We start from the raw sequence: 14,544 nt of genomic DNA on the forward strand, positions 1-14,544 counted from the left end.
AAGTCAAAACATGATCCAAGCCAGTATGGAAGAAATTGCACCAGACTGTTAGTGTTTGGGGACAAACCCCCAAGCAGAGTGTGCAGCAGCAGTCAAGCCAGGCAGCCAAATGAGAGAGGCTGGGCCCAAGAGTATACACACACTGGAGACAAAAACTGTTTGTAGTTTTAAATAGTTGTTTAATCCATTCAGAGTTTAAGCATTGTCAATCAGTCCATATGTCATTCACAAATATATCCATCCAGTAACTTAGTCCATTAACTAGTCAGTACTATGTCCTTATCTGCTTGTTGAGATATCTTCTCCTTCCGATACCTTTCTCTTGAAGACAACGCTGAGTATTCACAGGATATCAGCTCACCAAGGAAATAGTCCTTTTGTTCAGCAGAAACGGTATCCAGCACAGTAGCCAGCAAACAGTAACAAGCAGATGTTTCAAACAGGAGTAAGCAGCAGGCAGGCAGAGAGCAGAGAGCAGAGGAGGGCTGTTACGTTTCTCTCACTGCCTTTTATTGCCGCTTGTAACCGCACCCTTAATTATCTAATTACATTGCAGTTTGGTGCTTAAAGCTACAAACACTTGAACCTAGGTTTATATATTTATTCACCCAAACCTAGTTGGTGTATCAATATACCCAACACAGACCTTATCTTCATTGGATGGTGAACTTTTATTTGGATGTTGTGATTGAAAAGGGAAGAGGAGTCCCAAGCATAGGTTTGTTTTTGACAAAATTGTACTTTTGTAAAAAGAAAAAAAGGCACAGAGAGAGAGAGAAAACATATTGGAGAAAGTGAATTCTTGGAGACTGTCAGTTGAAGCCAAGTTGTCTATGGAGAGTCTCAGCCATCCAGGCCATGGTTGCCCCAGAGGTTCTCTGCTAGGTCTTCAGAGTAGCAAGAGTGCCACAGCTGCTGCCATTGCTTCCCAGGCGACATTTCTCACCTGCAGATTGAAGAGGAAGAGAAAGATCTTCGGTTCAAGGAAAGAACCTATTATATAAATTCCGAAAAACGGCCTAAATTGTCTATGGTTTAACCAGGTTTCCCCAACCTAGAACATACCATCCTTCACTGTCATCATCATTTTAACCATGGCCATCTATCCACTGAAGGATGAAGGCCTCTTGCGTGTATGCCTTGGCCAACGGATCTCAGTGGAAGGGGGATACAATAAGGACATTGAACAAAACATATCATAGAAACTTTTACAGAACCTTAGAGTTGGAGGATGTCTTATAGCTAACTTTTGGGGGGGCTCCTGTGTCAAAAATTGCACTCGCGCTCGTGTGCCAGCACCCAGAAGGCAATGCATGCAGGGGTTCCCCCCAAGCCCCCTGCACATGCGCACGTGATTTCCTCCCCCTGCTGCCTCTTACCTGCACTGCACCTCCCAGCTGATTTTTGGCCCGTTTGAGGCCTTTTCCAGCTTCACAGAGGTTCGAGGGAAGCCTCTGCAGCCTTTGTAAGCTGAAAAGCCTTCTCCCCACTGACAAGACTGCAGAAAATGATGGTTGTTTGGATCACCCCCCACCCAAGACTCGGACTGCAAAAAAATTGTCTAAGTCTCCGAAAACGACACTCACTTGATCGCTCCGAGCCACATCGTAGCGCAGGATGTTGCAAAAATGCTCACAATTCTGGGTAGTGATTTTATATTTTATTGTTTTGCCCTCCAGCTTCTCCGCAAAAGAGATGATCTGATCTGGAGTCCGGGCAGGATATCTGGAGTCATGCTTGTTGTTCACACGGTAGTGATCTTTCCCTACCACGCTGGACAGCTGTTCCTTCTTCACTATTGCTGTGTTGGCCCAGAGTGACTTGACACTGGCAGCTCCAGCCTCTGCATATTCGGCTTCAGAAGGAAAGAGAAAGTGTGATACAGGAAGGAAATACTTTATTTGCGGTCACAGACCAAGACACAACAAAAGAAGAACATGGGAAAATTATACTGCAGTATAAAGGCCTAGATGGCTCATTTCTGCTCTTCAGAATTTCATAGCGGCTTGGCCAGATCCAAAGGACAGCTCTATCCTAAATCCTTGCCCCAAATTAATATTGCAGCTCAGATACAAACATTCAGTGTTATGACTCCCCTTCAAAATTCAAACCAACAAAACAGAAAGCAGCCGTTTCACAATTAAATCAAACGGAAAGAAGTCTTACAAGATAACGGCTGGCAGAAACCACAGCATAAATCTTTACTCTGTCCGGCAAACCAGTCCTGGCAATAAATCTTCAGCCTCAGAGCTCTTTGCTGTAATGTCTTCACTCAAATAGTTATTTTGTTCCTGGCGAAATGTACCAGCCCAGCTGTGTCCTTTTATACTCATTAAGGCAACGTGCTAATTTACTGACTTGCCCTTCTCATTCGCTCCAGCTGATTTTGCCTTCTCAACCGTCTTCTATTTTTTACATTTAACCACAAATTTTCCAAGTTCTCATCTCCACTAGAAGACTCTCTCAAAACTTCCCTGTCAGGCATTCCCGGCTGTTGATCAGATAAGGAACCAGAGGAGGTCAAAGATCCTGACAATTCTAATACATCAGGTCTGTCGTCCTTTGTCACGTCCATATCCTCATCCTGGTTATCAGTCCAATCACTAAGCCAGGCCGGCTCATATTTTTCTGCCATAACCTCTTCACTTGAACTCATATCAATCACAGGAGCTGAATCCAAGCCCGGAGCCACAACAATTCAGTTGGATTTTTTTGAAGGTCAAACCCACCCCACGTTACTTACTTGGCGGAGCCAGGTGGATAACGTTGCCCAAACCCACGTAGACTGCCCAGTGTTGGTATCTCGTCCGGAAGATCTCAATCAAGTCCCCAGGCTCCAGGTCCACCTACAAGGAAAGGAAGACCAGGTTGCAGTATAGAGAAACCAATATGGTTTTGCCACAGCTGTGTGAAAAAGTCTTAAGTATAGTATAGAAGAATATAGAATTCTTTTATTGGCCAAGTGGGATTGGACACACAAGGAATTTGTCTTGGTGCAAATGCTTTCAGTGTACATAAAAGAAAAGATACATTCGTCAAGAGTTAAGAATTGAATTGAATTAGAATAGAATAGAATAGAATAGAATAGAATAGAATAGAATAGAATAGAATAGAATAGAATAGAATAGAATAGAATTCTTTATGGGCCAAGTGTGATTGGACACACAAGGAATTTGTCTTGGTGCAAATTCTCTCAATGTACATAAGAGAAAAGATACATTCATCAGGCATTAAGAATTGAATTGAATTGAATTGAATTAGACTGGAATGGAATGGAATGGAATGGGATAGGATAGAATAGGATAGCATAGGACAGGACAGGACAGGACAGGACCGTACAGAACAGAACAGAACAGGACAGAATAGAATAGAATTCTTTATGGGCCAAGCGTGGTTGTTTACATAAGGAATTTTTCTTTGGTGTAAATGCTCTCAGCATACATAAAAGAAAAGATACATTCGTCAGGAGTTAAGAATAGAATAGAATAGAATAGAATAGAATAGAATAGAATAGAATAGAATAGAATAGAATAGAATAGAATAGAATTCTTTATGGGCCAAGTGTGGTTGTTTACATAAGGAATTTGTCTTGATGCAAATGCTCTCAGCGTACATAAAAGAAAAGAGACATTCGTCAAGAGTTAAGAACCATCAGGCACAACACTTAATAATAGCCATAGGGTACAATAAGCAACCCAGATCATACCAGGAAAGAGTCCCTATAAACCACAAGGATACAAGCGACAAAGTCTTAAGTCTTCAGTGAACAGTCACTAAATAAACCAATCCACCTCCTCCTATTAAACCTGACTTCAGTATGTTTCTTTCTTGCAACCAACTAATGGGATAAAATCAGCCCGTAAAGCTGAACTGCAGGAAAAACAGTTGGATACATATACGCTCTCTGAAGCTCAGCAACTGATATCCTGTGTCCAAGAAACATCAGACATAAACATTAAGGAATTGGGACAAAGTTCACCCAAGGGGGTCATAAAACACACCCCAATCCCTGCACAAACACAGACACAGACACAAATATACACTGCTTCCCCTTCAAATACTTTTTGCTTTGGGTCTCCATCTTAGGATTCTGTCCTGTTCACTAACCTCTCCTTTCCAGGATTCTTGGTTGGTCATATTTATGCAGTTTTGTCCTTTCCCGGGGATCTGGAGCAAGAAAATTCCGAAGTGACAGAGAAGCTGGTAGCTTTGAAGAGGTCCAGAACAGGATCTGTTTCTGGAGTGGGGTGGTCTGTCCTGCCTTGAAGGCAACTACGCACCGAAAGTGAAAGGAGCTAACACAAATGTGAGCTTTGCCAAAACAGTCTCTGAACGGAAGTGGTGCTGATGTTCTCATGTGTAACTTCCACAAAAACAAACCCTCCTCTCAGTTCCAATTTCCTAGAAATGACCCTCTTGACTGTAAAACTAAAAAAAAAGAAAAAAAAAGAGGAGGAAAGCCAAGCTATTTATGTTATTATTTTACTTTATTTCTACAGCCTCCCGTCTCACCTCTGCATGCACGCAGAAAGGATGGCCCCCAAGCCACGTCCACCAAACTATTATTATTTTATTATTATTTATTTGGTTTGTCAATTGCTTACAAGATAATAGGTATAAGTAAAAACACAGTTATGGATACATATAAGAAAAATAAAAGAAACAATAGGACAGGGACTGTAGGCACGTTGGTGCGCTTATGCACGCCCCCTACACCTCTGAGGAAAGGGGTGAGGTCCATAGTAGACAGTCTAAGGTTAAAGTTTTTGGGGTTTGGGTAAGAAACCACAGAGTCAGGTAGAGTATTCCAGACATTGACCACTCGGTTGCTGAAGTCGTATTTCCTGCAATCAAGTTGGATGAGATTAACCTTGAGTTTGTATCTATTGTTTGCTCTAGTGTTGTTATGGAATTAAAAATTTTAAGCCACTTAAACCAGATTAATTTCATGCTGGTGCCTCACTCAGAACTCTTGCCTCAGAGGGGGAAGACTTTTTTAACTCTTGGGGAGCCTTTTGGGGTACCCAAGCGTGGGAATGACCCAATTGCTCACTTGGGTGTCCGTAACTTGAGGTGGCCCATTTGGGAACCAGAGGCGCTTTCTGTATTCTTAAAAAAAAGCACAGAGAACAATGTCACCCACGATGATCCCCTATTTGATTTCTCACGAGTTTTTTTGCTAGTTTCCAGCAAAATAAACCACACACTCATTGGGGAAACTGTTCTCAATTATTCAACTGTTGCATTCGCTTAACAACCTCCGCATCATGTGACCCACAGAATGACCGCCACAACTTATGACCGTGCAGCTCAATTCCGGAGTTAAGCGCAGTACCAACTGTATAGGGAGTTGCTTTCCAGAAAACACACACAAAAATGCATACTTCAGTATACAGGTATTCCTCTGCTTGCAACAGTCATAAGTATGAATCAATTGACAAGCGTCTGAATGAATGGAAATCATGTGAGCCCAGGGATGCTGCAACCGTTTAAAGTGAGAAAAACTAACTCGCTTTTTTCAGTGCCGTTGTAACTTCAAGCAGTCACTAAGTGAACTGTTGTAAGTCGAGGAGTGTCTGTATCCTGATTCTATTCAGGTGGGTCCATCTTTTTCAGGGCAGCTGCGTTCTTGGATGTGGTTTTGTTGGATCTGCGCGATCTGTTTGGTTGTGGTTATCAAAAGGGGCCCATTTTAACTGCCTGTCTTTATCGAGGTCATCAGAAGACCGTGGCAGGCATTGCCAGGTCGGTTTCCCGGACTTAAGCCAGGTGAGAAGTGGAGAGCCGTATTTATCTCGGTGAAACTAACAACAACGATAAAAACAGTTTGTGTTGCTGCCTTAGTCCGGATTATGTTTTGCTGAGAAAAAGACCTTTTGAACTTTGGAGGATGAAGGAATGAACAAGCATGGAAATGAACCCAGGACTCACCAGAGATTCCTCCCCCACCCCCACCCCAGGGATGGGATTCAAATTTTTTAACAACTGGTTCTGTGGGTGTGGCTTAGGTGGTGGGCGTGGCTTGGTGGTCATGTTATTGGCTGGGCTTGGCCAACTCAACATCACTCACTTCGAGGCACGCATCTCCTCGCCTGGCCTCTCATGACTGTGGGGATGCTGCAACAGTCGTAAGTGTGAAAAAGGGTCATAGGTCACTTTTTTCAGTGCCATTGTAACTTTGAATGGTCACTCCACACAAGCAAAGTACCAGCAAAGGAAAGGAAATTAACTCCAGAGAAGTTCCAGAGACAGGAAGTCTAGTCCTGCCAAGAATGTAATAAGAGTTAACGGAGAGCCAGTTTCTGTAAGCAACACCAGAATGTTTCCTTCCTGCCTTCCTTACAGGATTAGCCCAGTAATTTCTCCTAACAACCGGTTCTCCCAACTGCTTAGAATATTAACAACCGGTTCTAGCGAATAGGTGCGAACTGGTAGAATCCCACCCCTGCCCCACCCCCACTGGGAGATGCCCATGCCTGTTTCCTAAACTCTGGTTCATTCTGGGCCTTTTTCTCTTTCTCTTCCCTGAACGGTTGTGACGGGGAGAAAAGAACAATACTCCCAGGGTGCAACCTTCAGCTGTTTGGGTAAGAACCCGTAGTGGCATGTGGGAATAAACTTGGAGGCCGGGCAGGGATGCTTCCATGGGAACAGCCAGATAAGAGACAGCCCAGCCCTCGGCTGCATAACGGACAGGGTGGGGGAAACCCAAAAGAGAGACCCTCTCTAACTTTTTTGGGCTGTAGTGGAGAAAGACCTTGGGAGACTGGGCTAAGAGTTGCTTCCATGGGAACAGCCGGATAAGAGGCAGCCCAGCCCTCGGCTGCATAACGGACAGGGGAGGAAATGTAGGGATCTTCCTTAGTTTCTCAGGCTATAAAATAGAGAGCGGTAGACCTGAACTTTCAGACTTGCAAGATTCTGTTAATGTAGCCATGCCATAAAGTCAGATTAGGTGGTCTGGTCTATTTCAGTCAATCAATCAGAATAGAGCTGGAAGGGGCCTTAGAGGTCTTGTAATCCAACCCCCTGCTCAAACAGTAGACCCCCCCCCTACCATTTCAGGTGGTGGCTGTCCAGTCTTTTCTTAAAAGCCTCCAGCGACGAAGGCCCTACAACTTCTGAAGCTGTTTCCACTCGTGGATTGTCCTCACAAAGCGTCTGCAACCCTTGTGCTGAGAAGATACAGGTGGACCCTCTGAGACGAAGAAGACGGAGCCCCGCAGCCCCAACCAGCTCGAGTGGAAACATGATCCAAACAAGCGTGGGAGAAATTGCACCGGGCACTATTGATGTGGGTTGGTGAACTTTTGGAGAAAGGCTCTGGATTTTCTATAGTTTGGTCAGGTCTCCACAACCTAGAACACATAACAGAATCTTTTATAAAATCATAGGGCTGGAAGCCTTATAGTGCAACCCTGGACAAAGGTTGTCCAATCTCTTCTTGAAAGCCTCCACTGATGGAGCAACCACAAGTTCTGGTGAATTGTTCTCACTGTCTGGAAATCTCTTTAATTCCAGGATGCGTCTCTCCTTAATTATCTTCCACCCGTGACTTCTTGTCCTGCCCTCAAACACTTTGGAAAATAAGCCGACTCCCTCGTGGGCTTGGGAGCTAGTTGGACTGTGACTCCCAGAATCCTCCAGCTCCCACAGCCCAGGGAATTCTGGGAATTCTAGTCCCAACACAGCCACAGAGCCCCATGTGGAAAGTCCTTCTCATCACTCACAATGACAATGTTATTTTTCAGTATTTTGATCATCCCAAGACAGAGACTGCAAGAAATTTGTCAAAATCTCCACAAAGTCAATAAATGATGAGGTTTTAAAAAGAACAAGAGAGATAAAATGCTCTCAATGTGCTGATTGTATTAAAAAAAAATTTTTTAAAAGAATAGAAAGTAGAAATTGGGAAAATAGGTGTCCATATATTGAAATACAATAGAATTTTTGTATAACTATAAGCATATTGAGTATGGAAGGTGGAAGACTATGATTAGACATATCTGGTTGTCTAATCATATCTATGATTGTATTATGATTAATAACAGTGTGTAAAATTATATTGAAGCTGATAGCGTTTAAGGACTATGAATTTGGGGGACTTGGAGAAAAAACATTGGAGTCGGGCAATGCTCCATTCAAAGTCCAAGAAAGAAATACTTAAGACTCTTTTAATTAGAAAAAAGATCACTTTTACTGGAAATGAAGTGGTAGCAACAGTAGAATTCTGAATCTGAGGAATTAGGCGCGTAAATCACATTTACAAAGTGATGGAAATGTTCCCAGCCTCAATAGTTCAAATGATTCTTCCAATTAAAAGTTGTGAACATCATCGTGTGGGCATCTCCAGGTGGTGCTGAGGCTTCTGCCCGTTGACCTTGGCATAGTTTGGTAAAGGTTTGCGGCTGCGCAGAGAAAAGAAAGCTAAGCAACAAATAGAAACCTAAGCAAGAATGTACTCCTCATTGTATACAACACTAGATTGTAACACCTCCAGCTCGCTTCCCATACTTTCCCCCCTCCCCCCCGTTACTTATGACAGCCGAAAGATGCGAAGCAAAGGTAGAAGATCTTGAAGGCTGACACCAAGTGTCTATGGAGATTCTCAGCCGAGGTTGCCCAAGATGTTCTTGCAAGTTCCAAAGGCTGCCATGAGTAGCGTAGCTAACATTACTTCCCAGAACAATGTTGGGACCTGCAGATTGAAGAGGAAGAGAAAGATCTTTGGTTCAAGGAAAGAACCTATTGCATAAATTCCGAAAAACGGCCTAAATTGTCTATGGTTTAACCAGGTTTCCCCAACCTAGAACATACCATCCTTCACTGTCATCATCATTTTAACCATGGCCATCTATCCACTGAAGGATGAAGGTCTCTTCCGTGTATGCCTTGGTCAACGGATCTCAGTGGAAGGGGGATACAATAAAGGACGTTGAACAAAACATATCATAGAAACTTTTACAGAACCTTAGAGTTGGAGGATGTCTTATAGCTAACTTTTGGGGGGGCTCCTGTGTCAAAAATTGCACTCGCGCTCATGTGCCAGCACCCAGAAGGCAATGCATGCAGGGGTTCCCCCCAAGCCCCCTGCACATTTGCACGTGATTTCCTCCTCCTGCCGCCTCTTACCTGCACTGCACCTCCCAGCTGATTTTTGGCCCGTTTGAGGCCTTTTCCAGCTGAAAACCAGGCCCGTTTTGTCACTTCCAGTATATCCGGAAATACCGGAAGTGACAAAACGGGCCTGGTTTTCGGCTTACAAAGGCTGCAGAGACTTCCCTCGAACCTCTGTGAGGCCAAGAAAGGCCTTAAATGGGCCGAAAATCAGCTGGGAGGTATGCGCATGAACAGTGAGGTAAGTTTGCCTGGGGCTCATGTGCCCACACAAATGATTCTGCTTGCCTCCTGTGGCACGCATGCCATAGGTTTGCCATCACGGTTCTAGTACAATCCACCACCGGAGTAGGAGAACATTATACCATCCCAGACAAAGTGTTGACCAATCTCTTCTTGAAAACCTCCAGTGATGGAGCATCCATAACCTCTGGAGGCAAGTTCTTTCACTGATAAAAGATAACAGATAATCAGAGTTGGAAGGGACCTTGTAGGCCATCTAGTCCAACCCCCCCCCCTCTGTTCTCTCACTCAGGAATTCCAGGATGAACTCCTTAATTCCAGGATGAAATCTCTCTTTAATGATCTTCCACCGGTTACTAGCTGTCCTGACCTCAGGTGTTTGGGAGAAGAAGTTAATCCCCGTGGTAGTGTTCTACCGGTTCGGGATGGTTTGGGTGAACCGGTTGTAAGAAATGCTACGTTCGGCCGAACCAGTAGTAAAAAAACAGCTACTGGTTTGTCCGAACTGGTATTTCCTTTTTTTCCCTCCCTCCCAACGATCAGCTGTTCCAATGATCAGCTGGGCTGGGATCCCCCTCACTGTCTTACTGCTTCGCCCAGGAGGTTTCCCGGACGCCCAGGAGGCAAAAAAACGGAGCACGAGCCACACCCACCTAGCCACTCCCACCTAGCCACGCCCAGAGAACCAGTAGTAAAAATATTTGCATCCCACCCCGGTTAACCCCCTCATGGGCTTGGGTGGGGGCCAGTTGGACTGCAATGCCCAGAACTCCCCAGCTCCCAACGCAATTCTGGGAGTTCTCATCCCAACACAACCCTAGAGCGCCAAGTGGGGTGAGCCTTCTCCCCACTCACAAGACTGCAGCAAATGAGGGCTGTTTGGATCACCCCCCACTCAAGACTCGGACTGCAAAAACATGGTCTAAGTCTCCGAAAACGCCACTCACTTGATCGCTCCGAGCCACATTGTAGCGCAGGCTGTTGCAAAAATGCTCACAATTCTGGGTAGTGATTTTATATTTTATTGTTTTGCCCTCCAGCTTCTCCGCAAAAGAGATGATCTGATCTGGAGTCCGGGCAGGATATTTGGAGTCATGCTTGTTGTTCACACGGTAGCGATCTTTCCCTACCACGCTGGACAGCTGTTCCTTCTTCACTATTGCTGTGTTGGGCCAGAGCGACTTGACACTGGCAGCTCCAGCCTCTGCATATTCGGCTTCAGAAGGAAAGAGAAAGTGTGGTACAGGAAGGAAATACTTTATTTGCGGTCACAGACCAAGACACAACAAAAGAAGAACATGGGAAAATTATACTGCAGTATAAAGGTCTAGATGGCTCATTTCTGCTCTTCAGAATTTCATAGCGGCTTGGCCAGATCCAAAGGACTGCTCTATCCTAAATCCTTGCCCCAAATTAATATTGCAGCTCAGATACAAACATTCAGATGGGTTTTTTTGAAGGTCAAACCCAACCCCACGTTCCTTACTTGGCAGAGCCAGGTGGATAACGTTGCCCAAACCCACGTAGACTGCCCAGTGTTGGTATCCCGTCCGGAAGATCTCAATCAAGTCCCCAGGCTCCAGGTCCACCTACAAGGAAAGGAAGACCAGGTTGCAGTATAGAGAAACCAGCCATCTTTCCGACACATTCACCCTGCCAGTTTCTCTAATTAACCTGCACACAGATGCAAAACCCCAACGGACCATGAAAGCAGAACCCAAGTCTGCAAGCCATCATGCAGCAAGGCAGGAAGTCTAAAAAATACATAAAGTTGTGATGCAATCTCCTATAGAATCAAAAGAACAGAATGACAGAGTTGGAAAGGATCTTCTAGTCCAACCCCTGTTCAAGCATCCCATCTATAAATATAAAAGCGAAATATGCCCCTCACGCATCATCACAAAATCTCCAGAACCGTAAAGGCTACAAACTTGGAATTTGGCACCTATGTTACTCTTGGCTTCTAGGGGCTCACTAAGAAAGGGTTTTTCAAAATGACCATCAGAGCATTTAGATAATTTCCTATATTATTATTATTAACATGCTCCGATGCTAAGGAGTTCTACTCCCCCTCCCCACCTGAAAAAAATCTCTTCCAAATGCAAAACCGACCCAACTTCTTGTTATCTGGAGTCATTTCCAACAATGGCTGTCCAAACTTTTCTTAAAAACCTCCAGTTTTGGAGATTCGCAACATCTGGAGGCCAGCTGTTCCACTGATTAATTGTTCTAACACTCAGGAAATTCCTCCTTAGTTCTAGGTTGCTTCTCTTCCTCGATTAGTTTCTGTCTGTCGCTTCCTGTCCTGCCGGTCCTTTGGAGAATAAATTGGCCTCCTCTTCTTTGGGGCAGCCCCTCAAATATTGGGATACCGTCTCTGTACACAGATGCACACATAACATTCTTAAATTCAGAACCCAAGTTTCCCCTAAGGATGTAGCTGTTGTTTGAGAAAACCCACAACACAATAGAACCTCCTTCCGGAGGATGTTATTTTATTTTGACTTGTAATGACAGGCATTTTGACACCAGGTGGCGGCCCGTCTGTCAAATTTTAAAAGTCAATGAGGCCCCCGAGCCAAAAAGTTTGCCAACCCCGATATACTCAGTGTACATAAAAGAAAAGATACATTCGCCAAGAGTTGAATTGAATTGAATTAGGATAGGATAGGATAGGATAGGATAGGATAGAATAGAATAGAATAGAATAGAATAGAATAGATAGAATAGAATAGAATAGAATAGAATAGAATAGAATAGAATAGAATAGAATTCTTTATGGACCAAGTGTGGTTGTTTACATAAGGAATTTGTCTTGGTGCAAATGCTCTCAGCATACATAAAAGAAAAGATACATTTCTCAAGAGCTAAGAATTGAATTGAATTAGAATAGAATAGAATAGGATAGGATAGGATAGGATAGGATAGGATAGGATAGGATAGGATAGGATAGGATAGGATAGGATAGAATTCTTCATGGGCCAAGTGTGGTTGTTTACATAAGGAATTTATCTTGGTGCAAATGCTCTCAGCGTACATAAAGGAAAAGAGACATTTCTCAAGAGCTAAGAATTGAATTGAATTAGAATAGAATAGAATAGAATAGAATAGAATAGGATAGGATAGGATAGGATAGGATAGGATAGGATAGGATAGGATAGGATAGGATAGAATAGAATTCTTCATGGGCCAAGTGTGGTTGTTTACATAAGGAATTTATCTTGGTGCAAATGCTCTCAGCGTACATAAAGGAAAAGAGACATTCGTCAGGAGTTAAGAATAGAATTGAATTAGAATAGAATAGAATAGAATAGAATAGAATAGAATAGAATAGAATAGAATAGAATAGAATAGAATTCTTTATGGGCCAAGTGTGGTTGTTTACATAAGGAATTTGTCTTGGTGCAAATGCTCTCAGCGTACATAAAGGAAAAGAGACATTTCTCAAGAGTTAAGAATTGAATTGAATTAGAATAGAATAGAATAGAATAGAATAGAATAGAATAGAATAGAAAGAATAGAATAGAATAGGATAGGATGCTGGATAAAGGATAGGATAGGATAGGATAGAATAGGATAGGATAGAATAGAATTCTTCATGGGCCAAGTGTGGTTGTTTACATAAGGAATTTGTCTTGGTGCAAATGCTCTCAGCGTACATAAAGGAAAAGAGACATTTCTCAAGAGCTAAGAATTGAATTGAATTAGAATAGAATAGAATAGAATAGAATAGAATAGGATAGGATAGGATAGGATAGGATAGGATAGGATAGGATAGGATAGGATAGGATAGGATAGAATAGAATTCTTCATGGGCCAAGTGTGGTTGTTTACATAAGGAATTTATCTTGGTGCAAATGCTCTCAGCGTACATAAAGGAAAAGAGACATTCGTCAGGAGTTAAGAATAGAATTGAATTAGAATAGAATAGAATAGAATAGAATAGAATAGAATAGAATAGAATAGAATAGAATAATAGAATAGAATAGAATAGAATAGAATTCTTTATGGGCCAACGTGGTTGTTTACATAAGGAATTTGTCTTGGTGCAAATGCTCTCAGCGTACATAAAGGAAAAGAGACATTTCTCAAGAGTTAAGAATTGAATTGAATTAGAATAGAATAGAATAGAATAGAATAGAATAGAATAGAATAGAATAGAATAGAATAGAATAGAATAGAATAGAATAGAATTCTTTATTGGCCAAGCGTGGTTGTTTACATAAGGAATTTGTCTTGGTGCAAATGCTCTCAGCGTACATAAAGGAAAAGAGACATTCGTCAGGAGTTAAGAATAGAATTGAATTAGAATAGAATAGAATAGAATAGAATAGAATAGAATAGAATAGAATAGAATAGAATAGAATAGAATAGAATTCTTTATGGGCCAAGTGTGGTTGTTTACATAAGGAATTTGTCTTGGTGCAAATGCTCTCAGTGTACATAAAAAGAAAAGATACATTCGTCAAGAGTTAAGAACCATCAGGCACAACACTTAATAATAGTCATAGGGTACAATAAGCAACCAGATCATACCAGGAAAGAGTCCCTATAAACCACAAGGATACAAGCGACAAAGTCTTAAGTCTTCAGTGAACAGTCACTAAATAAACCAATCCACCTCCTCCTATTAAACCTGACTTCAGTATGTTTCTTTCTTGCAACCAATTAATGGGATAAAATCAGCCCGTAAAGCTGAACTGCAGGAAAAACAGTTGGATACATATACGCTCTCTGAAGCTCAGCAACTGATATCCTGTGTCCAAGAAACATCAGACATAAAGATTAAGGAATTGGGACAAAGTTCACCCTGAAAAGTATAATCCATCACCCAAGGGGGTCATAAAACACACCCCAATCCCTGCACAAACACAGACACAGACACAAATATACACTGCTTCCCCTTCAAATACTTTTTGCTTTGGGTCTCCATCTTAGGATTCTGTCCTGTTCACTAACCTCTCCTTTCCGGGATGCTTGGTTGGTCATATTTATGCAGTTTTGTCCTTTCCCGGGGATCTGGAGCAAGAAAATTCCGAAGTGACAGAGAAGCTGGGAGCTTTGAAGAGGTCCAGAACAGGATCTGTTTCTGGAGTGGGGTGGTCTGTCCTGCCTTGAAGGCAACTACGCACTGAAAGTGAAAGGAGCTAACACAAATGTGAGCTTTGCCAAAACAGTCTCAGA

The 14,544-nt window shown here is 42.7% G+C and overlaps 1 protein-coding gene across 1 annotated transcript; it reads right to left on the reverse strand.

Annotated features, from left to right (window-relative positions):
• Positions 1–642: 642 nt before the first annotated feature.
• On the reverse strand, positions 643–14,528 carry LOC113454623 (uncharacterized). The gene is made up of 7 exons (XM_087914177.1): positions 14,320–14,528; positions 10,847–10,949; positions 10,308–10,576; positions 4,108–4,272; positions 2,744–2,846; positions 1,587–1,855; positions 643–946 (listed from the first exon to the last, which is right to left on the reverse strand). Exons 1-7 carry the CDS (start codon positions 14,347–14,349, stop codon positions 890–892), a joined length of 996 nt encoding a protein of 331 aa, XP_087770303.1. The 5' UTR covers positions 14,350–14,528; the 3' UTR covers positions 643–889.
• Positions 14,529–14,544: the final 16 nt, after the last annotated feature.

This window comes from Pseudonaja textilis, chromosome 16 (genome assembly GCF_049901715.1).
Source record: "Pseudonaja textilis isolate UNSWEBS1 chromosome 16, rPseTex1.2, whole genome shotgun sequence".
Classification (NCBI taxonomy): Eukaryota; Metazoa; Chordata; class Lepidosauria; order Squamata; family Elapidae; genus Pseudonaja; species Pseudonaja textilis.